Raw genomic sequence first — 26,864 nt, 5'->3', positions numbered from 1 at the left:
GCCCCCATCCTGTGCCCTGGAGAAGGCCAGGTGCAGTGGCTTATGCCTGTAATCCCAGCACTTTGGGAGGCCAAGGCGGGCAGACAATGAGGTCAAGAGATCGAGACCATCCTGGCCAACATGGTGAATCCCCATCTCTACTAAAAATACAAAAATTAGCTGGGCATCTGTAGTCCCAGCTACTCGGGAGGCTGAGGCGGGAGAATCACTTGAACCCGGGAGGCAGAGGTTGCAGTGTGCCGAGATCAGGCCACTGCACTCCAGCCTGGTGACAGAGTGAGACTCTGCCTCAAAAACAAAACAAAACAACACAACAACAACAAACCCCAAGACCCTAGCAGGGAGGCACACAGGCAGCTGGACATTGAGAGGAGCACATCAGCAGAGGAACACACAGGCAGCTGGATGTTGGGAGGAATGCCCCGGCAGGCACCGGCATGCACCGGCAGGCTGGCGGGCCATCGACCAGCAGAATGACATGGAATTTGGTGGGGTAGTCGGAGAAGAGTGAGGCCGCCGAGCAGCCTGACTCCAGGGAAAAACCATCTCCCTTCTGGCTCCCCCATCTGCTGACAGCTACTTCCGCTCAATAAAACCTTGCACTCATTCTCCAAACCCAGGTTGATCTGATTCTTCTGGTACACCAAGGCAAGAACCTCAGGATACAGAAAGCCCTCTGTCCTTGCAATAAGGCAGAGGTCTGACTGAGCTAACACAAGCTGCCTTCCGATGGCTAAACTAAAAGAGCACCCTGTCACACATGCCCACTGGGGCTTCAGGAGCTGTAAACATCCACCCATAGACACTGCTGTGGGGTCGGAGCCCCACAGCCTGCCCACTTGATGCTCCCCTAGAGGTTTGAGCAGTGCGGCACTGGAGGAGTGACCCACTCCCCCATCCCACACCCTGCCAGGGGAACAAGGGAACTTTTCCCATTTGATTAGTATGTAGCCTTAGGCACGTTACCTTCCCTAAGCCTCAGGTTTCCATTTGTGAAATGAGTGCTCATATCACAGAATTACTGGGTGGATTAAATAGTTCCATAGCACTCAGCAGTGAAAAAGTTCACCTTTGCACAGTCCCCACATGACAATTCCGTGTCACCTATGGAGAGTCACATCCTGGCTGGCCAGGGTCCCTGGCGAGAGAGCCTCAGGGAAGATGCAGTGTACAAGCTCAGTAAGTGTTATCTCTGGCTTAAAGGCATCTCTAGCAAATTAGACAAGGTCCAGGAATTAGAAGTCTCAGTTTCCTTAACTGTAAAATGGGGCTATTTGTGGGAGCTACTTTACATGGTTACTGTGAAATTGACATCTCTCTATATATATTTGTGTATATGTAGATATGTATAATCAGCATAGTTTCTGAACTTAGAAAATGCTTAATAAATAGCTTATTATCATTGTTATCAAGGCACTATCACGATAGCCTCAATCCCTTTTTACTCCCTAATATCAAAACAGTGCTCAGCTATACAGCGCCATGCTATATACATGCACACATGCTGGGGTGTGCCAAAAGGGAGGTCTCAAGCCAAGATTCATTGCAGCTACTAGATGTCTAACTCTTACACTCCAGGGCTGTATATGGTTCTTTCTAAAAAGAGGTAAGGCAATGACATAATGAGATATGAGACACAATCATGCTCCAAGCACTGAGGTCAGCCCAACGGGGAGGAAATGACCAAGAATGGGGGCCTGGGGCCTCCCAGCAAGCACTTCCCATGCTGTGAGGATAGTCACATGCCCCCACCCTAACACAAAGAAACCAGTACTATTTACCGAAGAGGAGAAATCATATTTTCCCTTGCATTCTTCTCCATCTCAGAGTCCTTGTTCACCCTGGGAGCCTTGCACACTTAGCAATGCCAGTTTGACATATTAAACTGATGCCAAGAAAGAAATAGTGAAAAACTCTAAGTCCCACAGAACTTAGCAAAATTTATTTACTATTTAAAACTGATATGGATGGGGAAATGAACTAGAACTAAATAGCTCTTAATTCCTAACCCTGCCCCCAACCCTGACAATCTGACTTTAGTTTGGAGGGAGTTCTGAGCCTTTTCCCAGAACTCACACAAAGCAAATAACAAGCAAGACATGCTTTCAAAAGGCAGAGGTTAGAAAGGACACAAGCACCTTTCAGCCAGCAAACAGGGGCAGGCAGAGCCAACTCTGGTTGGATACAAAGCACTCTTTTTTTTTTTTTTTTTTTAACAAGAATCATCAAAAGCCCTGTGGAAGGAAAAACAAAAAGAAAATAACAGCCCTTAATCAGAGACCCATTTTCTGGTCTCGGTGTTCTGTGCAGGAGGTTCAGAGGCCCTCTGAGCTGTCCCACTCTGTCACCTGGGAAGTCTGCCCTGAAGTGGAGGCCCTTCAGCTTCGCCCAAGAGAATCTCACCCCAGCTGCAACCTTCCCTGCCTCCTCAGGCTCCTTGACGTTGGTTTCTACTGGGGTAGAGGTCTTAGCTTTAAAAACACCCAGGACTAGATGTGGTGGCTCATAACTGTAATCCCAGCACTTTGGGAGGCTGAGATGGGAGAATTGCTTTATCCAGGAGTTCAAGACCAGCCTGAGTAACATCGTGAGACCTCATCTCTACAAAAAATTTAACAAGTAGCCAGGCACGGTGTTGCATGCCTGTGGTCTCTGATACTCAGGAGGCTGAGACGAGAAGATCCTTTGAGGCCAGGAGGTCGAGACTTCAGTCAGCTGTGACTGCACCACTGCACTCCAGCCTGGGCAACAGAGCAAGACTCTGACTCTTAAAAATAAAATAAAATAATAAAACCAAAAAACCAAAAAACAGTCAGAAGGCCCCCGAGTCTGACTTCACCATTTAGAGAATTGCCAGCAAGGCCCTGCTTCCAGAGTCTGGGCCAGTGGGAGCTGGGTTCCTACAGGCCTGGCGGCTGGACTTGGGAGGTTGTTCACCATGCAGAGGAAACGCCTCTTCAGAGGGGACCACAAACTCACATCATAAAATGTGCAAAACAAGGCACTGCCCATCATTTCACCCCAAACATTTGCTAAGTCTTACATGGATTCTGGGCCAGCAATTGGAATGTGGTTCCTGAATGGTTTTTCCCCCAGAAGGGCCATTTGAAATTACAATAAAAAATGAACCATGTGTTATTCCAAGTCATGCCCTTCCTCAAGCAGCCATTCATGTCCATTCTGAAAACACACATTCTCACACAGCCACATCGCAAAGAGGAACTGCCATCCGCCCCTCCAGAAGGAACGCAGTGAAACCTTATGGCAGAACATGGCAAACCACAGGGCCAAGCCTACAGCTGTGGTACAGATAATGAGCAATGTCTTGAGTTAATATTTAACAATATGAACAAAATGTTTACAGGCGTTTTTAGGGATTAATACAAGGAAGGGAAAGGGAGAGGTTGCATACAGATAAGATAAATCTTGAAAATGAGTACCACTATTCTATTTCTTCACTGGGTTTTCTTACCAATTAATGAAGCATTCTGTGAGTGACAGATACTCAGGGAGTCGATAGAAGAGCCCTAGGAATGATCTGTCCAGGAGAATTTTTTCTTGAGTTTATTGTCCTCTCTTACCCCTAAAGTGGTTAAGACTTTCAAAATGCAATATATGATTGCATTTATTTTTTTGAGATGGAGTTTTGCTCTTGTTGCCCAGGCTGGAGTGCAATGGCACAATCTCAGCTCACTGCAACCTCTGCCTCCCAGGTTCAAGTGATTCTCCTGCCTCAGCCTCCCAAGTAGTTGGGATTACAGGCATGCACCACCACGCCTGGCTAATTTTTTGTATTTAGTAGAGATGGGGTTTCACCATTTGGTCAGGCTGGTCTCAAACTCCTGACCTCAAGTGATCCACCTGCCTCGGCTTCCTAAAGTGCTGGGATTACAGGCGTGAGCCACCATGCCCGGCCTATGACTGCATTTTTTTTTTTTTTTTTTTTTTTTTTTTTTTTTTTTTTTTGAGACGGAGTCTCGCTCTGTCGCCCAGGCTGGAGTGCAGTGGCGCAACCTCTGCTCACTGCAAACTCCGCCTCCCGGGTTCGCGCCATTCTCCTGCCTCAGCCTCCTGAGTAGCTGGGACTACAGCCGCCTGCCACCGCGCCCAGCTAATTTTTTGTATTTTTAGTAGAGATGGGGTTTCACCGTGGTAGCCAGGATGGTCTCGATCTCCCGACCTCATGATCCGCCCGTCTCGGCCTCCCAAAGTGCTGGGATTACAGGCATGAGCCACTGCGCCCGGCCAGACTGCATTTTAAAATGAATTTTAAAAGCTCTGAATGGATGCTATAAGAGAGGTAATTTATTAAGCTGGCCACTGGAAAAACAATTATGAAGCAGATTCTTGCCCCCACCCACCAGTTATTCTGCTATTTGAAGCTACTAGACAGCCACAGTCCAAAGTTCCCAAGCTTGCTGCGAGCCCCCAGATTCCCTCACATGAGTGGGCCTCGTGGAAGAGGAAAGGACCGATTATTCCGGACAGCACTGGTGCTTGCACTAGGATGGTGGCCATCACGTCACAAACATGCAGATGTCCACCAACACTTCCCTGGAACTTCATGGTTTTACAGATGACAATCACGTTCATCCTGTCAGCCACCTGCCCAGTCTTTCCTAGGTGAGGAAACTGACTTTGAGTAGTCAGTCAGCTACCTTGTTAAAGGTCACAACTGGCAAGTGGGGGGCTTGGCTTCCAATCCAAGCCTGGATTCCACCCAAGCATCTTCTCAACTGCTTCCGTGTGATCACACACACGTGTGCACTTGGGTGTGTGCTGAGAAAGAGGGTGGGGATATGGCAAGTCTTCACACACTGCCTTTCAGTATGGACATTGGAACATCAGAACAAAACTGCATCTCTAACTCAATTGTATTAAACGTAACTGAATATCCAGTTATTGAGTCATGGGAATATCATGTTTCAGGTGACTTTAAGCAAAAATAGCCATTACTGACTTGCCTTCCAATTCAGTTTTTTTCTGCTCAATAATCATGAACATCTACCACTCTAAAAAAAATCATTTTCTTGCACAACAATGGAAATATATCACTAAATTGTGCACACTTAAAAATGGCTGCAATGGACCAGGCATGGTGGCTCATGCCTGTAATCCCTGCACTGCGGAAGGCCAAGGTGGATGGATCACTTGAGGTCAGGTGTTTGAGACCAGCCTGGCCAACGTGGCAAAACCCCGTCTCTACTAAAAATACAAAAATTAGCTGGGCATGGTGGCTTCTGTAGTCCCAGTCACTTGGGAGGCTAAGGCAGGAGAATCGCTTGAACCTGGGAGATGCAGGTTGTAGTGAGCCGAGATTGTGCCGCTGCTCTCTAGCCTGGGCAACAGAGTGAGATTCCATCTCAAAACAAAAACAAAAACAAAAAAAAACGAAAAACAAAACAAAAAAAAGCTGAAATGGTAAACTGTATGTAATGTATACTTTACCACAGTAAAAAAAAATGTAACTTTCTTTCTAAAATACTTGGCATAGGACAAGACAGTGTTTCTCTGGGGTATACATAAATTAAAACCTATGCTCGAAATAATTCACATTACATTAATCACTACATTTCCTCAGTCATTGAGGCTGTGATTCTGCCTCCTCAGTGTCTCTCCTGCCCCATGGCCATGGCCCTCATTCAGGCTCTTCTTCCTCCCTCATTCAGGCTCTTCTTCCTCCCTCATTCAGGCTCTTCTTCCTCGCCTCGATACCACAGCGGCCTCCCAGCTCCTAGCTTGGCCTTCTTTTCCTCTTCGGCCTGCTCACACTGCAGCCTGAGACATTCCTCCAAAACATTCATCTAAAGGCTTGTCTTTCTCAATTGAGGTCCTTCAGTGGCCTGCCACTACCTTAAGGTCATGGAGGATAGGTCTGTGTGTGTTGTTCCATCCTCCTTCCTTGGCTTTGTTAGTCATAATTCAGATTCCAGCCAACCCCAATTACCCACACTATCCAGAGTACACTAGGCTCCAGCCAACCCCAATCACCCACATTACCCAGAGGGCACTAGGCTCCAGCCAACCCCAATTACCCACACTACCCAGAGTGCACTAGGCTCCAGCCAACCTCAATCACCCACATTACCCAGAGTGCACTAGGCTCCAGCCAACCTCAATCACCCACATTACCCAGAGTGCACTAGGCTCTTCCAGGATCTAAGCATCCACTGCAAATAGCAAACACCTATTCTCCCTGACCCCACAGAACTCACAGCTCAGGAGTCTCCTCTGGTGCTCACTGTCCCAGCAGGGTGTGTCTCTGCCTCTTCACTCACTAAACTCTGAGTGTGCTAGAAGGCAGGAACACGTATTTGCCTCTATGTCCTCAACACTCAACAATGGCGAGGGTTTAGTATGTAATCAAGGAACCAACTGTCCATCCCCTGACACCTGACAGGTCCTCACATGTTCATGGAGCAAACGGGCAAAGGAGAAAATTGTGCTTCCAGGCAGGTCATGAAAAACTAAAACTTAAACTCTTTGTAGCAGAGCCTATCTGGCAGGATGCGCTGATTTGAGAAACAGTTGTTGACAACAAACTTTCATGGCTCTGCACCATTTGAGTTATATTTCTCTCTGTGCTCTCAGCCAAGAGTCTGTCTTTTCACTAACAGCAAGTCTTGGCAAACCAGTAATGATTTTGCTTCCCACTAGATACGTTTCGATGTTTTCAAGAAGCCTAATGTTTTGTTGTTGTTTTTTTTTTTTTACTTGTTTTCAAGGTGACTGATTTATTTCCTCTTTTAATTTGCTTTTAAGAACATAAAACAAAACAAAGTCAGCCCAATATTGCTGTCTTACATTACTGAACAATCTTTTCTGGTCGACTCAGCTTTTAGCTTCAGGTCCCATCCTGTCTGTCCAGGTGTAAAAAAAAAAAAAAAAAAAAAAACTCCCAGGGAGTGTAATAGGATTCCAGCCAGCAAACATGTGGTAAGAGAGGCGAATGCAGCAAGCAGGAAAGGATCTCCCAGCAGGGGCCAGCAAGGGCAAGGTTGTTGACATGAGGGCAGGGTCTGGAACCCTGGGGAAAGGGAAGCTGTTAACCATTAATCTTACCCTATCACAGCATCTCTTCCCAGCTCACCTTTGTAGATCTGCACTGGTGCAGCAGCCACACAGCAAGGAAGGATGGAAGTCCAACAACTCTAGTTACTAGTGTGGACTTGAGACTGGCACATCTAGGGAAGTAAGAGGAAGCACCCCTGGTTTCACTGCCCCCACTCCCACCCCAAGAAATCTTCAACAATGAAGGAGGCTAATGGCTAAGAATTCAAAAGCCACAGAATTCTAAAACTGGAAGTTATGTTGAAACTCAATAGTTTTCCATTTCTTTTGTTTTCCATTCGTTTTCTCCACAGGTTATTCCAGGAAGGGATCGCACAGCTACACAAAACTTGGTTTAAATCTCATCCCCTTACTTTATAGAGTGGGAGATACAAGCTCAGAGAGATCTCACAATCTGTCACGGTCACTGTCAGTCAACTGTGGAGTCTGCAATCCAACTCAGATCTCCTGATTTTCAGATCTTTTCAGTTCCCCTTTTAGAGAAGTGAACAGCTTTGTTTCAAATGAAGCACAGACACACTACTAAAATTCCAGTCTGGAAAAAACCTAGTCCATAAGGTTTTGATGCACAGTTTAGGAACAGCCTCCCTGGCGTGGAAAAGCATCCAAATACTCTAATTTTAAAATGCCCAGATATCTCCGAATATTTGCTACTATTTTCCTCTGATTTGGACATAGATCTACCTTCACCAAATTCAAAACACCAAAAGATATACGCACTGGAAAGCCTATCTGTACATTTAGGCAATAGCTACATGTTTTCTTGCACAGACTTCTGGACAGAAGACTGGGCAGATGGGTCTCAGTGATGCCACTGGCCGCTTATTCTTTCTCTGTCCTCATATTTCCATTTTTAATATGCAGGTGAGATGATATATTCTTACATGCCCTAGAGACATTTGCATTTTTTCCAGAGAAATGTCTATAGAAAGAAAAGTCCAGGGTTTGGCTAACATATAGGTAGAGATAGAGAGAAAGGCCTGAGCAAATTTTTATTTGAAGGACTGGCACAACTTTGAGAAAAATCAGTCTCCAGCGGCATGTTGTGGCTCCCTGCTGGATGGCTCACCCCTCCAGGCTCCGACCCACGACCAGCGGCCCTGCCTAACTGGCCAGCACAGCATCCTCACCTTCCCAGGGGCTGGAACTGCCTCACCAGACGCTTCTATTCTTACTTACCCTGCAGTGAGGCCAGAAGCTCTGACTGCTCAGAGGTGGGATAGGGAAGACAGTGGGGTACAGAGCAAATGCCCTGTTATTTTTTGCTTAGAAATTTCCTCCTTTGCTTTTCGCAGTTTGCCTGCAGGGTTAGTAATGTGTTTCCAGTGAAGAAAATGACTGATGGAGAGACCTCAATCTGCTCCGACTTCCCGGTTGTGCCCATCTGAACCTCAGTAAAACCAAAATTCCTTTGAAGCTTAAAAAAAAAAAAAAAAAGATTTGTCAGCCGGGTGCGGTGGCTCACGCCTGTAATCCCAGCACCTTGGGAGGCCGAGGCAGGTGGATCACGAGGTCAGGAGATCGAGACCAGCCTGGCCGACAAAGTGAAACCCCGTCTCTACTAAAAATACAAAAAAATTAGCCGGGTGTGGTGGCGGGCACCTGTAATCCTAGCTACTCAGGAGGGTGAGGCAGGAGAATCACTTGAACCCAGGAGGCAGACATTGTAGCGAGCTGAGATGGCACCACTGCACTCCAGCCCAGGCGACAGTGCGAGACTCTGTCTCAAAAAAAAAAAAAAAAAAAAAAAAAAAAAAAAAAAAAAAGTTTGTCAAAGGCCTTCGGTAAACTCTGACTCATTTCCTTGGTGGAAAAAGCCTTGTGAGTGGAGTTGGTCCCACCGGGAGAAGGGCTTTTCGCCCTGAGAACTTGCTGCTACAGGGAAGGCCCACGTATCTGAAGATGGGGAAACCGGGTGGAGAGAAAGAGGCGACCGAGCACATATTCATGTGAAACTTTCCCTTCACCCAAATGCAGAGCAAATGTTTGCTCCCCAGAAGCCCACAAGGTAGCTGAAGCCATTTCTAGTTGACATCGGCAATCTCCATTCTCTTCATTCCACACTTTGACAACTCACTCTGTGGAGCCATTTGGCTCAGTCAATTTTTTTTTTATGTATATAGCATAGTGCTGACACTTAATGATCCTGTTGACTGAAATACATTGCAAGGAATATTAGTTCAGGGAAATATCAAAGTGTAAAAATATATGGGATAGTGAGAAAGAAAAAGCCATCCAACACCAGCACATTAGAAATTACTCAATCACTTCTGTGTCTGAAACCATTAGTGTCATGTGAAAAAGGGACCAGCAGCCCGCCCAGAGCAAACTCAAACTCTGAGTCTATTACCAGTTAAGTTCAAGACTTGGCTTCTATTTTTGCAAAGTAATCAGTGACTGAGTCAGCTGTGAAATTTCTGGTTGCTCCTTGATCTTGTGTAACGTTTATCCAAGTATTTAGGCTGTCTGGCTTGAAGGAGGGTTATTATAATAAGAACATCTTTAGAGACTTTTTCAAGAAAATTGTTCATTGTTGGGGGAAAAAAACCCCTTCATTTGCCCACAGGAACTAAGGTTTGGTCTTTCTGTCAGCAAAAGATATTGTTCATTATTTCAAACTGGGAAAGTGTAGCTGGGGGAGGCAGTTAGAAGTGGAGAGGGAAAAGGCAGAGATCAAGTTAGAAGAGACATTTTTAAACAGTATTTCTATTTAAAAAAATTCCCTCCCACAGGACTTACTACATCCAATACCAAATCAACTTAAAAAACCATCATCTCTCATGGCTCCATTTGAAGACATACCCTTCGCAGTGCTATATTACCTTGTCTGTGATATTATGGATCCTGGTTAGGAAAAGGATTCATACCACAACAAATCACGTCCGCCTATGCTGAGAAGTATCCATTTCTTCAGGCTGAAAATAAGACCTGCATTTTCATAAACAAATAGGAAAATGTGATCTGTTGCTTCTTTTCTTGGTCTGTGCCCCTTGCCTTGCTAAGTCAGTTTTTCGACTGCCTCTGTGTGTGTGTGTGTGTGTGCGTGTGTGTGTGTGTGGGTATGTGTGTCCAGAGGCCACTGATCCAGCCCAAGTGTATTTAGAAATTAATTCAGTGTCTCACAAAGGTCTTACAGGCCACTACTGTGCTGGGGAAATCCATTGAGCTTGGCTTGTTCTCTCTTGCTCTTGCCAATGTGCACTCTGCTTCCATGCAAACACTCCTTAGGAAGATGCCAGTAATCTCTATTTTATGTACTAATTACACAACCACATCTCCCTTTGGCGACTTGAGGGAAACAAACATGTACAGTGTAGAGTATTTAACTGGAATGTACTTTAGAAAAACTCCAAAGCAGAAAAAAAGCCTTCAGCAGCCTTGCAAATAAAGCAGAAAACTTCCACAAGTCAGCAGCATTTCTCAAAATGAAGAGTCCACCCTTACGGCAAGCCACACAAGAAACTAAAACTGCAAAAATCATTACTTTCCCTACTTACATTGCCAAGCACCTGCAAGACTAAAAAAAGAATGCCATCCAGTTCTGTTCTGAGAAAGCACAGGCCTTTCCAGCAGATACATTAAGTGAGATAAAAACCTTATGGTTGGAGGAAGAAAAGACGTTGGGGCCATTACAAATGTAACTTCCAAATAATCAATGCCCCAAAGTTTTAAACTTCCCTTTAGAGTCAAGAAGTACTTCAACCCTGTGACCTGGCTTATCAATAATTTTCTTCAAGTAAAACAAATTTCCAAGCATTACCTAGGCATAAATACTACTGTATATAAAATGCTGGCAAGTACATTAATATGGGTATTCAGTGACTCTGCTTTATTGACTCAGCTTTATTGACTGGGAATTGCTGTCTTAACTTCTTGTCACCAGCCTCTGGCTTCTCCCAAGACTGCCACGTGTGCAGAGACATGGGTCATGCCAACCGTATCCTACCCCAATCCCACCTGCCCATTATGACTATTTCTTTTTTAAATTCTCCCTTTATTTCCTTTTGATTCTTCTCTCAGAAGCTTTGCTCTTTTGCCATCTCTCAACCAACTCTCCTAAATTTTCATTGTTTAAATATTATCTCAACAAAATCTGAGTCATCATTCCCAGCCCTTTGGTTTAGTTTAGTTGTGTAACCCCAAATACTTTATTAGGTCTAACAGTGGGTCAATCACTTGTTGATCCTTGGGACATTTTCACTGCAATGGCATTTGTCATGATGTTTATTTAATTTGTGGTCCCAATCTAAGAAAACATGACCATTTATTTATGCCCTGCTTTACTGCAGAAAAAAAAAACTAAGGCTGCTTATACTAACAAGATACACACAAAATAACACAAATTATGGAGGAAGAAAAATGGGACAAAGCAGACATTAAAGTAGGGAAGTTAAGATGAAACTAGGAGACAGGTCAGAATTTAAAGCTTGTGTCATCAGGCCCACACACAAATATTTACATCAGTGGTTGAAAAATTATGGCCCACTGGCCAAATTTGGCCCACCATCTGTTTCTGTAAATAAAGTTTTATTAGAACACAGCCATATCTGCTCATTTACATATTCTTTATGGCTGCTTTCAGGCTACAATGGCAGAGTTGAGTAACTGCGACAGACCATGTGGCCTGCAAAGCCCGAAAAACTTCCCACATGGAAAAAGTTTGCTAATGCCTGGGTTATATGATTCTGCGCCTAGGAGACTGGAGTGAAGCAATCTCCTAGGGTAAGTACTTTCTTTGAATGGTTCTGAAGTGGAAGAGAACTTTCTGCTATAAAGAGCTCACTATGTAATCTAATGAAAACACATCTTCAACATAATATTTTGTAGTAAATATAGCAATTGGCTTCAGAGGTCAACGGCATGACGTCACAGTGCAAGTCAGTAAAACAATTCTGTGAATATGTGAGGTGGAAACAATGCCATTCAGGTACAATTCACTCCTGGTCTGGCTTCATTCATGGATAGTCACTCCAGATGGTAAATGCCAGTTACACAGGTAGCCCTTCCCTACCCTCCTTCCTTGACACTTGCAGACATGGCTAATGGATCAAGGTGTTCTCTTCTGCTGAGCCCCAAAGTCTCCTCAGAAGTATTCTCCCCATTCTCTGGCAGCTTCAGCCAGTCATTAGTAGTTGGCATGCAAGATAAAACCAATACACCATCTTTGTGGTAAGGCAATTTTCCATGAACACGCTCTTGCCTGGGGGTGGTGAGGCTGAGGTTATATTCTCTGCAGAGCTCCTGAAGCACAGCTATTCCATTTTGTCCCAGTGCAGAGCTGTCCCCTTTTATGGCCATCCATGTGAGAGGACTGGATTGCCCTCCCCCTGTGAGAATGGAAGCCTGGCAAGGACGGCTGCCTGGAGCCAGGCTCCCAGCACACTTGCACACATGTAGGCCAAGGGATTGCCTGAGGGCAGGACCAGGAGGCTTCTCCAGAAAAGTGCTCAGACCTGTTCCCCTGCACAGACTGTCAGGGGTCAGGGCCATAGACAATGGCACAGGCATTTTGCCTGGGGAAGTTCAAGCCCAATACTCACGTCATTTATTCAAAGAAACGAAGTCCCCAAACACTATCCCCCAGGCCCAGTGATCTTGTCATGCATATCTTCCTAAAGAACTTCCCAAGAGACAAGGGTTCTAAGATAAATGCAAGTAAACTGGAAAAGGTGACTTCTAAGAAACTACTGTTCAGTTAAACATTGATGACAAAATGGCCAACTATGGATCTAGAAAAATATACCAGTAGCCTTTTTCTCTGTCTGCTCCTTCCTATGACAACAAAACTATGTCCTGAATTGATTATATTTCTAGTGGAACAAAAATTTTAGCTATCTAAAAGAAGTCTTTAATATGCAAATTTAAGAGAATTAGAACTATTCTTATTTTGTCACACTGGAAATTGCTACTTAATCTATACCTGACTCCTATGCATGTGGTCAAAGAAAGAGAAAAAGACAAAATACATGGTAAATCTTACAGTATTCCCAATAGATCTTTCCACAAAGTGACTAAAAAGTATAAAGCCAGTAAATAAGTAAAATAACCATGCCTAAAACTCTTCTTCTCCTTATGGGTGTGTGGTTGTGTTCTAGCAAACACCACCTACAAATAAGTGAAACCTAACTATATTCACCAGCGTTAATACAGCCAACAGACAAGATAGATCAATGAAAGAAATGTCTCACCCTCCTAAAAAGACCAAATTCTACCAAACGTTGTCATTTACTTTTCCAGTACCAATGCTTAGGTCTCAGTTCCAGACCACTTAAGGTCACATCTGTGGACATGAGAATGTGGAAAATTTGGATTGTGTGTGGATACCCAATCAAGCACCAGATAGAAGCATACAGGATGTCAATGCAGAAAATTCTGGAGAAAACCCAAAGTCTCTCCATATCAGGAAAGAACCGATCGCCACTCCTCCAAGCAATTACGCAACCTCCCGTGTCCTTTGATGTGCACTGAGCCCGAACTGGAGATCAGGATTCAGTGAAATGTTTCACGGCATCACCTGAAAAGCCTCTTTCGCAACACTTGAGGCCTTTAATGTTTGTGTTTCCACAAAACTGCCAGCCCAAACGAGCAGCATGCATAGTATCTTTCCCAGAACCTCCCAGGCAACAGTACTTTTGCTAAAGTCTTTGAAGACTAGTCGTGAAGGCTCCTACTTACGTAATGCATACAAGGTGAGAATTATTCCAGCCAGGCAAAATCCTTCAAAGAACCTGAGTGTGCTGAACATTGTCACATTCACTGACAGTGCCACGGTCAGTCCAAAGATCAGAATGAAGATGATGGAACACAGCAGCACAGGCCGCCGGCCGACCCTGCAGATGGAGAGGGAAGAAGTTAGGGATCATTGTGAAACAAGACAATAGGGAAAAAGTTAGGGATCATTGTGAAACAAGACAATAGGGAAAAAGTTAGGGATCGTTGTGAAACAAGATAACAGGGAAAAAGTTAGGGATCATTGTGAAACAAGACAATAGGGAAAAAGTTAGGGATCGTTGTGAAACAAGACAATAGGGAAAAAGTTAGGGATCATTGTGAAACAAGACAATGATGCTAGATGCTGAAACCCGGTGTCCAGCAGGCACTCAACCTATGTTGAATGAGTACTGGGCAAAAAGTCCTGTGCCATCTATATCCACTTCACTAGATCCTAGACTACTAGGGTTAGAAAGGGAGATTTAGCCCAACCCCCTAATTCTCAAGATAAAGGAGCAGGGATCAACCAATTACAGAGCAAGAGAATTCAGACTTGAGCCCAATTCCTGTTGCTGAGTCTATTTCTGAGTGTATAGTGATATAATTCAAGGCAAGAGGAACAAAATTAATAATTCTCCAAACAGGAACCTTGATACACCCAGCATAAAAAGTCTTGAGAAATTGTTGACCTTTGGGATTGAATCAAAAGTCAACATGGTCACCAAGCAAAGCGGCTTTGTTTCCTCTCTCCAGGTTGTTAACTAAGTCAGATACCTGATCCTACACACAGCCTATCCGAGCCAGGGCCAAGCCATCTGTCAATTTGTTTCAGCTACACGACAAGAAGTAATTTTTAAGGGATCACACACTAAAGTAAGACAGCTTGAACTTTAAATGCCCAGTGTTCTGATAGTGAGCTGACAGTGCAGCCCCTCGGCTGCACTGAGAGGCAGGGAGCCCAGGCTGTGATGATTCTCTGGAAAGGGCCACAGATACCCTCAATTCGTAGGTTCTGGAGCTGGCCAGTTTCAGATCAGTGACCACTAGGGGGCGATGTGCTTCTAGAGTGCCTGGGAGGGCAGTAGAGGGTGGTCCACAAGAATGGGAAAGTCACCAGTTCCTGTGGCCCCATGCTAACTTTCCATCTTTCCTTCATTAACCGATTAGAAATAAAATGGCAACAATAACTCTCCATCAAACATGATTGGCTTGGTCTACAGGATAACTCAGAGAAATGGGGGCAGAGTGGATGCTATTTGCCAGGAGAAAACAGAGGGAAAAATCCAGACCTAGTGTCCCCAGTACCATAAAGGGTAGCTGAGGGGCTCGAACTGTCCTAGACGTGTTTATTACAAGGCATCTACATGCAAGTAAAATGGCCATAAAAGACAAATATACAGAAACAGAAAGTCGATTTGTGGTTGTCCAGGACTGGGGGGTGATGTTTCCATCATCCTTTGAGGGGATGGGAATGTTTTAAATTCAGAGTGTGGTGATGGTTGTACAACTCTGCAAATATACTAAAACTCATTCAATTGTGCACTTAAAATGGGTGGGTTTTATGGGATGCAAAGTATATGTCAATAAAACTTAAAAAAAAAAAAAAAGTAAGGGATGGCCTTACCCTATAGAGAGAGATGTAATTTTAAGAAAATACTGGGAAAGGAAAAACAGGATGAAATTACACTCAGAACTTTTAGTTCTAACCGTTCCCATCAGTCACTTTGGTTTAGTGAAACAAGGCCAAGGCTAGGAGTTCAATGTAAGTCAATAACCTCACCTAGAGATTTTAGCCGTTACTTTCCCTTGTCCACTGCTGGGATCAGGAAGCCCTTACCAGCAAAGACTGTGTAGCTGACTTTGTCCAAATCTAACCCATTTACAAAAATAAATTTAAAATACAGCTTTAGTCATTCTCCTAAAATGAAGAAAAATGAACTAACTCTAACATGTTGCATTACCCTTGACTTCCCTGGTCTGTGAAATGGGGATAAGCATCCCACGTTGTGGAGTGTTGAGATCCTTCACTAGGGGGGATGATGGGCACAGATGCAATGCCGGAACAAAGGAAATAATGAAATGTTGTAGTGCTCATTCCTTCCTGCATTTCTACGTTCCTGACGCCTACCAAACATGGTGTGCTCTGTTTTGCTATTTTAGAAAAGATGTTTGATTTTTTTTTTTTTTTTTTTGAGACGGAGTCTCGCTCTGTCGCCCAGGCTGGAGTGCAGTGGCGCAATCTCGGCTCACTGCAAGCTCCGCCTCCCGGGTTCACGCCATTCTCCTGCCTCAGCCTCTCCGAGTAGCTGGGACTACAGGCGCCCGCCACTACGCCCGGCTAATTTTTTTTTTTGTATTTTTAGTAGAGACGGGGTTTCACCGTGGTCTCGATCTCCTGACCTCGTGATCCGCCCGCCTCGGCCTCCCAAAGTGCTGGGATTACAAGCGTGAGCCACCGCGCCCGGCCAGATGTTTGATTTTTTTAAGCGTGTAGCAACCATTCTAAGTCCCTGCCTCCAAAAAATGGTTGCTAAAATCAACAAGTAAAACTTATCAAGGTCTACAGGGCAAACACGGTCTTTGAAGTCAGAGTGTGTTGGTTCTGAATCCAGGATCACCACTTCTGAACTGTGTGATCTTGAGTAAGGCCAGTCTTGTTCAAATGAGCCTGGAGTTCCCTTTGGTAAGGGCCAATTAATGTCTGCTTCATAATGTTGTCGACAGGAGTGGATATGAACAAATGCCTCAGCAAGCGTTCAATACATGTTAGTTACAAGCATGGATGGTTTTCCTAGAAACTGGCTCCCAGGGCAGAACCCTCTCAGAGAGGACTGATAAAGCCACAGTCCTCGTCTGTAATGCAGAGGACTTTATCACTTAGGATCTGTGGTGGGCAGAACAATGGTCCTCAAATATGTCCATGTCCTAATCCTCAGAACCTGTGAATATTTTACCTTTCATGGCAAAAGGAATTCTGAAGCTGAGATTAAGCTTGAGGACCCTGAGATGAGGTGACTTTCCAGGTAGGTCCAATCTAATGACAAGGAAAACCTCCCCTGACTCCAGGGAACCTGCAAGGTAGTGGTGTGAGAAGGACTGGACTTGACATTGCTGGCTCTGAAGATGGAGGATGAGGCCATGGGCCATGGAATGCAGGTGGCCTTTAGAAGCTAGAAAAAGCAGGGAAGCAGATTATCTCCTAGGTCTTGCAAAAAGGAACGGGGCCCTGCTGACACCCTGACTTTAGACCAGGGAGACCTTTGTTGGACTTGTGAACTGCAGAACTGTAAGATCATTCATTTGGGTTTTGGAAGCCGCCAAGCATGTAGTAACTTGTAACAACAACCATAGAGAACTGACACAGGGTCTCAGCAAGAAACAGAGGTCCCACTCAAATGAAGTGACTGGAGGAGATTTTAATAAAGGGATTATTTACAGAAGAGTGAACAAGCTGAGAGGGAACCCACAAGAGACGGTGTTTGACCTTGCGGCTCTCGACAGCAGGAAGTAGGGGAAGGACGGTCCTGGTCCCAGAGAAAAAGAGGTGCTGTGTGGAGGTCATGGACAGGAGGTGGCTGGCCCCTCCAGCCTGGCAGAGAGCAAGCTGGGCATACAAGTGCCTGACCGCACTCTCCTCTCGCCTGAGGATCTACAGCTGGTGCTCCCCACTGGCCACACTCGGCCAGGAGCTGGCGGGCAAGGGGTCCTCTGTGGAAGCCCATACTGGCCAGCTTCCCAGGGCGGGCTGGGGAAGGAGGCAGAGGGCTGCTGCAGTAACGAACACCGTGAAGAAGTGAGCGCATCCCTGAGGCCACTGGCCATTGGCCTGCCCACCCACCTGAGCTAGTGGAGTCTATACCAATACCTAGTGAACATCCCCAGACAAAACTTGGTGTCAAAAACAGTAACTTTTTAAAGAAAGAAGTGTACTACTTAAATGTTACTAAATGCTGACTGCAGCCTTAGGAAGCATATTATATGACTTGATCCACTTCCCCTGCAGCCATGAAACAGGGCCCACAGCCGAGAGGTCTGGAGTTCCCTTTAAATGGGTTTATTTCCTTTTAAGCAAGGCTCAAGCAGGGAGTCAAATGCCAGAAAACGGGGTTGGAAAATACCAAGCTTTCAAACTGAAAGGGAAGCCCACTCAAAATGTTCAAAAACTACCACTCAGGCAGCCTGCCCCTGATTCCCAGGGCACCCCCTCAATCTTGCCCATCTGAGGAGGAACCTCAGAAAAGAAACTGCAGAGAAATGGTTTGCGATGTCAGACTTCTGGTTGCTCTAAGAGCAAGACACAAACTCTTTTGTCCTTAGGCCTGGTGTGTGATCAGGGAGGCCACATCACATGTGTGTACAAGAAGAAAGTTAAGAAAACAATCTTTAAACATTTAAACTGTTACAGACTGGTTCATTCATAAAAGTCGATTTTTACTTTTCTATTAAATTATTTATTGAATAAGGACACTATGACCCCAGTCGAGTCTGCATTTTTTTAGAAAGACAGTGACATGGATTATATTAGTATAGTTTTCTAATCTATTTCAATGTAGATTTCTGGGAAACCATATATTTTAGACCAATATAGCTCACACTAGAAACCTATGAACTCAAGTATTTGGTTTGAAAAATAAAACCCGTGTTGCCTCTACCAAAGAAAGCCCCCAAGAGGCCCCCTGCATAGGTCTCCAGAGATCACTGACTGCTTCTCTGTTGCTGTCCACAGAGAACGTGTCCATGAGAAGCACTTGCAAATGATGACGAGGCAGATGTCAAGCACACAGGAAATCACATTACATGTCAGCTCAAGGAACTCCCAAATAGACGCTGGGTTTTGGAAGAAATTTTCCACATGTGTAATGTGACCCTCTGCTGCTGTCCGCCCAGGCACTTGCCTTGGCCAGCATTCTCAGTTAACTGAGGTGTAGAGGTCACAGAATCTACAGAATTTGTTCCATATCACTCTGGGCCCTTATTTCATCAAGGCCAAGATGTCCTGATTCACAAAAAAAAAAAAAAAAAAAAAAAAAAAAATCCTTTAAAGATAAAAGAATGTGAGCTGGGGAGACAGTTACACTACGCCTCTCTCCTGAGCAATCTCGCTACTTGAAAAACCTGTCGACATTGCACAATTGCCTCCATGCTTAGACACATCACCGCTGCTGCCCCTGTGACCACAGAACGCCTTAAATAAAAGCACTGCAGCATCCCGGTGGAGGGACAGGCTCTGAGGCCATGTGGTGGCTGAGTTTCAAGTCCCGGCTCTCCAGCTTAAAGCTGAGTGAACTTGGAGATTTTACTTACACTTCTGTGCTTTTTCAACGGTAAAACACAGGTAATAATAGCATCTCCTGTTAGGGGTGTTGTAAGGAGATGTTAATGTATGGAACTACTTAGCATAGTGCCTGCTACATGGTAATCTTCCAGCTGCTCATGTTATCATTATTGCATATGCATTCTCACCTCTGGCCACCACCCTCCCTTGCCCACAGCGCCCATCTGTATTACCCAAATGCTCTTTATGGCTCAAGGTGCAGCTCCCTACAGACCCCACAAAGGCATCTCCTGGCCAAGCCAAGGACTGCCCCTCTCCAAAATCTATGTGACATTTAGAGGTGCTAATAAGCATTGCCTGACTCATTCAGCTCGCATGGGGGAAGGGTCTTTAGCTCCCCCATCCCCTATTTTTTAATGCATCTTCTGCATCCGCCCCTTAGTGCATCCACCCACTGGAACCCTGCACATAAGTCTTCAAGCCCTTTCTAACGAAACCTCAAAGGTTAGAAGTAGATGGGGCTGCAGGCTGGTTTTGCTATATTCTAGAAGCTAGAGAATTGCTTTGAATTTAAATTCACCCTTCCAAATGATCTGCTACATGCATGGGCCATTTCTCTGAGCTCTGCATTCTCCACATGGCTGCTTTGGCCTTCTGCTCTGGCACTGGGAAAAGACAGTCATGGTAAGCTAACACTGACTACTTCTCTTTAGCCAGCAAAGGCGTACTGTGGCCTCCAAAGGTTCGTGCGGCGGGCACATTGGTACTCACCAGTCAGCAATGCATCCAGTTATTAGGTAGCCAAAGATTAATCCAACCAGTAAGGAGAACTTAGCGATATGGACCTTCCAGGCATTATCACACACAAGATCCCACTAGAGAGGGGCAAATAGAAAATAAATCAGAGAGAAACATACACAGAGCTAGTCGTACTCAATTATAAGGGCAATACAATAACTCTGCAGGGACCACAGCACCGTTGCCAGCACCATGCCACATATGCCAGTCAGAGTCTCTTCCACGTTTTTGAAAATCCAATGAGACATATAATTTGCCCACAAAAGGAAATGTAACATTTTAGTCTGGGACAGATTACAAGTCTGCAAAGAATGATTCAGGAAGTCTGGGGATGTGTATTCTTCTGTCCCAACCACCACGGGAAATGTAAACTGAGGCAGAGGTGGGCAGCCACAGAGACCAGGCATCCCTGAGGACCAGTGGTCCCTCACCATGAAGAGCTGCTCCGAGTGCCCAGGGGCTGGGAGACCCTGACAACTTTCTGCATGGGCATCGTGATGACATGAGGAGGTTAAAAGTAACTTTTGCGTTTTCATCCCAAAACATTCCCCAAACTTTACAAGGAGTCTTAAAAATAAAGGCGAGCATTAGTAGTAAATGCTGAAATACGAACTTTAACTAAACATTCTATTTTGTCCTTGGAAGTGTCCCTTGCATTTTCCTGCGTTTCCCTCTAAAGCCATATGCTCTCCTTGGAGAGAAAGCCGGTCAATTAGTAAATACAACATTCAGACTATTGTATTGTTTAATAAGAAAAATACAAACAAATACAAATCTTCTCATTTTTCTTTTCTCCACTTGCAGAATCAGGATATAAACCCCTGTTTGTTCCCTCTAAGTGATGTGTGTCCAAGGTGTGGACTCAAATCCACATGCAGCTTTCATCTGGGCCAGAGGGGCAAATAAGCAGGGTCCCTCCTGGCCAGGCCATGGAGACGCAGAGCTGGGGGTCTAGATGCCCCTGCTTCTGCTGCAAAGAAGTGGGCAAAGCTTCTGGTCTGGACGTGCAACTCCAGGTCAGTGGAGACGGGGGTGGGGTGGTGCAAGGAAGCAGCTGAAGAAATTCATGCCAATGCATTTGGGAACGCCAGAGTGGGAGGCGTTCTGGGAACAGAGGCAGGATTGGAGGGGGTGGGGAAGATGGAAGGTGATGGGCTGACCCCTGGTCCTAGTTCTGTCTTCTTAGATGTCTCCCCCCGCCCCTTGTCTCTATGCTACCCAGACTGCAGCACAGAGGATCCTTAGAGGGCACTGTAAGCTCAGGTCCTGCCCCATGTTTCCAAACTTCCAGAGCCTTATCGAGGCCCCTGAGGCCACAGCTGTGGTTCTAAGCTTCACTAAAATTCAGGAAAAGCCAAGCTCTGTGTCAGTGGATATAGGGAAAGGTGCCTGGCTGGGATAAGTAGAAAGCCACTGCCTGTCACAATATCCCCACTTCTGCCCTGGACTCCTTGGGACACACACTGGCTCGCCGATGTCCCCAACACAGGTATGGCTTTCCAGAGATCTGAGGAGGGTGACTTCATTTTCTACCCCATCTGCTTCCAGAGTGATTTGCAACGCCAGGCCCAGGAAGAAACGGAATATGGGAATGTAAGCACAGACTGCACAAGGGCCTCATCAATAAAAGACGGCTTGGAATTTGCTGTTGTCAGGGTTTATTCATGAATTTGGGGAGCAGGGCACTGATGGTTGCACAGATTCTTAAGAATTCAGACACAGGAGCTCCTTACAGGGTTAACTTCCTTCCATGATTGCTCCAGTGGTCCTCAAACTGCTACCAGCAGCATCAGCACCACCTGGGGACTAGTTAGAAAAGGCAAGTTCTTGGGCCCCATCCCAGGCCCACTGAATGAAGACTCCTGCAGGTAAGCACAGCAGTGTGGTTCAGCAAGCCTGCCCCGCGACTCTGAGAACTACTGGCCAACACTGCCCTGCCATTTTGAAGACAATGAATGAGCTTCACTGTCTTGGGCTGGGGTTCAAACAACTCCCAAGAGCAGGGAGAAGCAAAAACGCTGTGGGAACCATGCAAAAGACTACTGGCTGCTGCTGCTCTGCCCTGCAAATGCAGGGTTGTACAGCTAGGTGATGAGTTCAGTGAGCTTTTGGAGGCAAGCCTGGAAAACGAACATTCACATATGTATGCTGTTTCTGGGAAAAAACGTATTTTTGATAATAAAAACCTTTCACCACGCAACCTATTTCTAACTTCAGGAATGCAGGTTTTGCCTTAAAACGTGAGTGACAGCTTCATAAATCACGGTGGGTGCATATTCTGTTTTTCCAGCTTGGTTTATACAGTCTGGGAGAGGCGGTGCTCTCAACACCTGTAACCACTCATCTCCCAGTTGCATCATGCCTTTGGGAGCCTCAGCCGGGCACAATCTTGGCAGGAGAGGAACATATCCTGACCCCAGGTTGCTGCCGGGGAGAAGGGCACCAGCTGCTGTTTCGATGGCAGGGAGTCATTTGAAATGCTTTCATGTCTCCGCCAAGACTTCCCATTGATGAGTTTACTTGAGGTTAAAGGATGCAAATGAGTATATTATGCTTCTATGAGATGGCCAGGAGGCAGAAGAAATTTTAATAAAGCATTTAGGGGACTGGAGGAAATTGCCAAAACTGTTGTGAGTTCAGCCACCTGAGCAATGACCAGACCTGGCCTTGGGCAGCCATGACCCCATTAAGGTGCTAGCTAATAAGATGTTCAGTGGTCAGCCCTATCCATTAACAGTGCCACGGTGGAAAATGAAGACAGTGGAGGGAGACTGAGCCACTCACATGCCTGGTAGGGAGAGGAAGCCTGGTTAGAAGTATTGCTGGCTCCACAGTTCCCAGCCTATGGGCTTCCCCCTGGGGAGGGGGTGCAGGAAACCCAGGGCAGGGCAGCCACCTGCTACCTTAAACCGTCCTCAACTAGGCACAAGAATAGACAGCATATCTGAAGCAACAAGTACACCAACTGGATTCCCAGGCCCAGTAAGTTTACCACGATAAGGGTTACTCATGCCTGGGGATCCACCTGCAACACCACCCTTGCCATCCTGGAGGCACCGCCGTTTAGCAGGGTAGGGTGGCGCTGGGGGAACCCATGGTGCCGACACCCTTGTTTGACTTCTACTTCTGGTATTGACAAAATGTATCGGGAAAAGAAAATATGTTCAGACACAGTATAATCTCCTAAAGAATTTCAGAAGTATGAGGAAGCTTTGAGGTCACCTGGCTCTTGAAATTTGTTCACATTGCTCTAGATAAGATATGGCAACTGGTCATGTCACTGACCAGCTGGGTAGGCAATGTTTAAAGCAATTTATAATATTTCAGATTAAAAAAAATATATAACAGGAGTAATGTTCTAAAAAGTACAAAACCAGAACTTAATGTAATGGATTTTGTCTCTGATATTACCCTTGTCGCCTCCCTCCCCATCAAATCAATCACCAATTCCAGCAGGTTCTACCTTTCAAATATATCCTGAACATACCATCCGTGCTCCATTGCCCCCACAGACACCCCGATTTATAGGGATGGGGTAGGCGCTCACTCATGTGATTCCAGTCTCCTTCCAGTGTGTGCTCCTATAGTGTGGGCTGGGAGGCCAAAAACAATACTTCCAGATTCTGGTACACCTATGGTTTCAAATGTGATTTTGGTCCTGCCAATGAGGTGCACACCCCAAAATAACTTTCTTTTTTTTTTTTTTTTTTTTTTTTTTTTGAGACGGAGTCTCGCTCTGTCGCCCAGGCTGGAGTGCAGTGGCGCAATCTCGGCTCACTGCAAGCTCAGCTTCCCGGGTTCACGCCATTCTCCTGCCTCAGCCTCTCTGAGTAGCTGGGACTACAGGCGCCCGCCACCACGCCCGGCTAATTTTTTGTATTTTTAGTAGAGACGGGGTTTCACCATGGTCTCGATCTCCTGACCTCGTGATCCGCCCGCCTCGGCCTCCCAAAGTGCTGGGATTACAAGCGTGAGCCACCGCACCCGGCCCCAAAATAACTTTCTGTGTGCAACGTTGTTCTAATTTCCGGATGACTTGAGTTAGGAAGAGAGTTAAGAGGGGAGGAAGGGAAACATCCATTTTGCTGGTCAGATCTGGCAAGGGTTGGGTGGTCTGGGAGCCAACAGTTCTGGAGGTGGCTAAGGAGGTGTGATCTTGGAACCCATGGTTGGGACAGTGACTTTCTAATTCTTCAGCCTCCTAATGGAGGCACAGTTCCCTGGACAGGCTAGCTCTGCTGGGAATCCTTCCAGAGGCCCGTTTACAGTTGCTCTAGCAACTCAGTAAGCACTATTCCCTGTATTCAGTCCCCATCTCCTGAAATACCAGAGTGGCTTCTGTCATTTGCAAATTGAACCTTGTTCTCTGGCCAAATTTCCTTGGGACGGAATTTGCAGGGGGTAAGCAGACAAGATAATGCCAAGTCACCATCCATCCTCCCTCTCCTGAACTAATACAAGAGTCTCTCTGCATTAACTCCAACCTCCCTCAAATCCGTTCCCTAGAGAACAATGAAAAGCATCCTTTAATGAAGCTTGTTAACACCTCATCAGCAGGTTTAACAAGATCATAAAAGCACTAAAGTCATGGCCCCATTTCATAATCTTAGGCTTGCTTGCTTTGTCATTTTTCCAAGACCAGGGACATTCATGATGATGCCATGTGACGCTTCTGAGCCATGACTAAGTGGTGAGACAAATGACTCCAGAGTGTGTCTACGTTTCACACACGTTAGTTGCTACGTGTTCTGGCAAAACAAGAAAAAAAAACCAAAAACTGTGGAGGCACAGAAAATCTGGTAGACTGTTTTTGTACCTATATAGTTTAAGGATAAGCTAAAGAAAATACCATTAGTATTATTTTGAAAGGAATAATTGAATTGCTTGACTTGCCAGAGTGGAGAAACATTCATCAACGAAACTCAGAAAATTTCTAAAGAAGATGGAAAATAAATAGGAGATAAAGAAAACAATCTTATTTTCCACAGTAATGAGTTCTATGATAAAATGTACAACAAGAATATAAAAAATTGGAAGCAAAGAGATTGCTTCTTTAATTTTGAAGTGAAGATAAAATCTCTAAAGAGAAAAACTATGGGGGAAAAACTACCTAAGGAAACAACTGGTAGATTTTGTAACAGTTTAACGATTACTACTTTACTATTAATTACTATTTTTAAAATCTACACATCAAAAATACAATAAGCAAAATTATAAAGACCTAAATTTGTAATATATATCCACTTACATATCAATATACACCAATACTGCAACCAGAAATTGAGTTAAGCACCCAGATGATTAACCAAATATGAAACACAAATAGTTAAACACTTGGGAAATGTTTGATTTCACTAATGAAGACAGCCGGCTGCAGTCGCCCATGCCTATAATCCCAGCACTTTTGGTGGCCAAGGCGGGAGGATCACTTGAGGTCAGGAGTTCTAGAACAGCCTGGCCAATATGGTAAAATCCTGTACTAAAAATACAAAAATTAGCTGGGTGTGGTGGTGCGTGCCTGTAATCCCAGCTACTCAGGAGCCTAAGGCACGAGAATTGCTTGAACCTGGAAGACAGAAGCTGCAGTGAACCAAGATTGCGCCACTGCACTCCAGCCTGCGTGACAGAATGAGACTCAAAAAGAAAATTTAAAAAAAATTTCTAAAGATGAAGGAGAAACAAAGAGGTATCAATCTGTACGAGGAGCATAAACTAGGCACTGTTTTTCTGGAAGACAATTTGGCAATATGTAGCACATTACTTTAAATGGGGTCCACTCTTTATCACAGCAATTCCCTTTCTTGGAACTTTATCTCAAATAAATTATCAGAGACACCCACAGCGGTCCCTATGTAATGATTTTCACTGTTTGTAACTTATCAGAGCAAAAGTTGAGAACCTGACTAAATGTCAATGATACCATAGCGCCATTAAAAATTTCGCTTTTGAAAATGAATGATCGAGGAAAATGCTCATGATATAATTGCATGAAAGCTTCAGAATGGAAAAACGGTGACTAGAAGAGATGTCTGTATACGCAGGAAAAGTTAAAAGAAGATATTCCAAAATATTCTCTAAAGAGTAGAAATAAGACTGAGTTTTATTTTCAACTTTATACTTTTCTTCACTTTTCCAAACTTTCTACAACGAATCTATAAGCCCTCAAATGACAGAAAAAAATGCAGGGAAAAATAATGTAAACTCCCACAGTGGTAGCGATGGTGGGGAGGCAAAGACAAAATCATTAAAAAACAAACCAACAAAGGAAAAACCTTTTCGCCTTCTCGGACACACGTATTTTAAGACAATCCTATAAATCAGGCCTACAGGAAGCTTATTCTGAAAGTGACTGGGAACAAACCACATCTTCACAGCCTGAAGGTTAAGCATGTTAATGCTCACTGACTAAAGCGAAAAGTGGTTTTTAGGGAAGTGAATGAAAATTTTCCCCCAAGTTTCATCTTTTGTAGTGGAGATCCCCATTTGAAATTGTTCTATCAGCAAACCATGAGGGTTTTACCAATCGCTGTGCACACTGTCTGTTCTAAAGCTGAGCAGTGTCAGTTGAGATAAAAGAAAATATTTCTGTTCGGCCCTACAAAGAGGATAGTACTGCTTAAAACTTCAAAAGCTTAAGTAAAACAAAGTTCCTGACTGGGTCACAGGAATTTAGAGAAATGTAGGGTCAGCATTTTTCCCCCCTAAAATAAGAGTTTCAGCAGCCTCTCATGAACCAGTGTTTTATATACCATGGATGTGCTGTGCTCTGCACTTCTTAACTGCAGACAATAGAAATGGCAAGAACACACACACAGAGTCCACCCTGGAAGATGAGTCACAGACGGACAAAAGAAACACCCTCCACAAGCCAGGCTGATGAAGCACATTAGCTACGATTAGTTTCTCAACATCTAGGCAGCCTATGCTACCTAAATGTGTTTTTCAGTATTTTAAATCTAACAGTTGACAGATTTTTTTTCTCCCCTAAAAGATTCCATCAAAACTCAAG

General features: G+C 44.9%; 1 protein-coding gene across 12 annotated transcripts in view; it reads right to left on the bottom strand.

The window, feature by feature from the left end:
- SLC22A23 (solute carrier family 22 member 23) overlaps positions 1-26,864 on the bottom strand; it is a 188,897-nt gene that overhangs the window by 128,544 nt on the left and 33,489 nt on the right. For 8 of the 12 annotated variants that reach the window (XM_055264615.2, XM_055264618.2, XM_063632990.1 and 5 more), the window contains exons 2-3: positions 19,829-19,932; positions 13,747-13,901 (exon numbers count right to left, since the gene is read on the bottom strand). In XM_055264615.2, the coding sequence (XP_055120590.1) occupies positions 13,747-13,901; positions 19,829-19,932 (259 nt within the window). The remainder of the gene's footprint in view (positions 1-13,746; positions 13,902-19,828; positions 19,933-26,864) is intronic. The other 4 variants (XM_063632993.1, XM_055264624.2, XM_055264623.2 and 1 more) reach the window with 1 other exon arrangement.

The sequence above is a fragment of the Symphalangus syndactylus genome, chromosome 23 (genome assembly GCF_028878055.3).
Source record: "Symphalangus syndactylus isolate Jambi chromosome 23, NHGRI_mSymSyn1-v2.1_pri, whole genome shotgun sequence".
Classification (NCBI taxonomy): domain Eukaryota; kingdom Metazoa; phylum Chordata; class Mammalia; order Primates; family Hylobatidae; genus Symphalangus; species Symphalangus syndactylus.
This window is presented reverse-complemented; position numbering and strand designations above follow the sequence as displayed.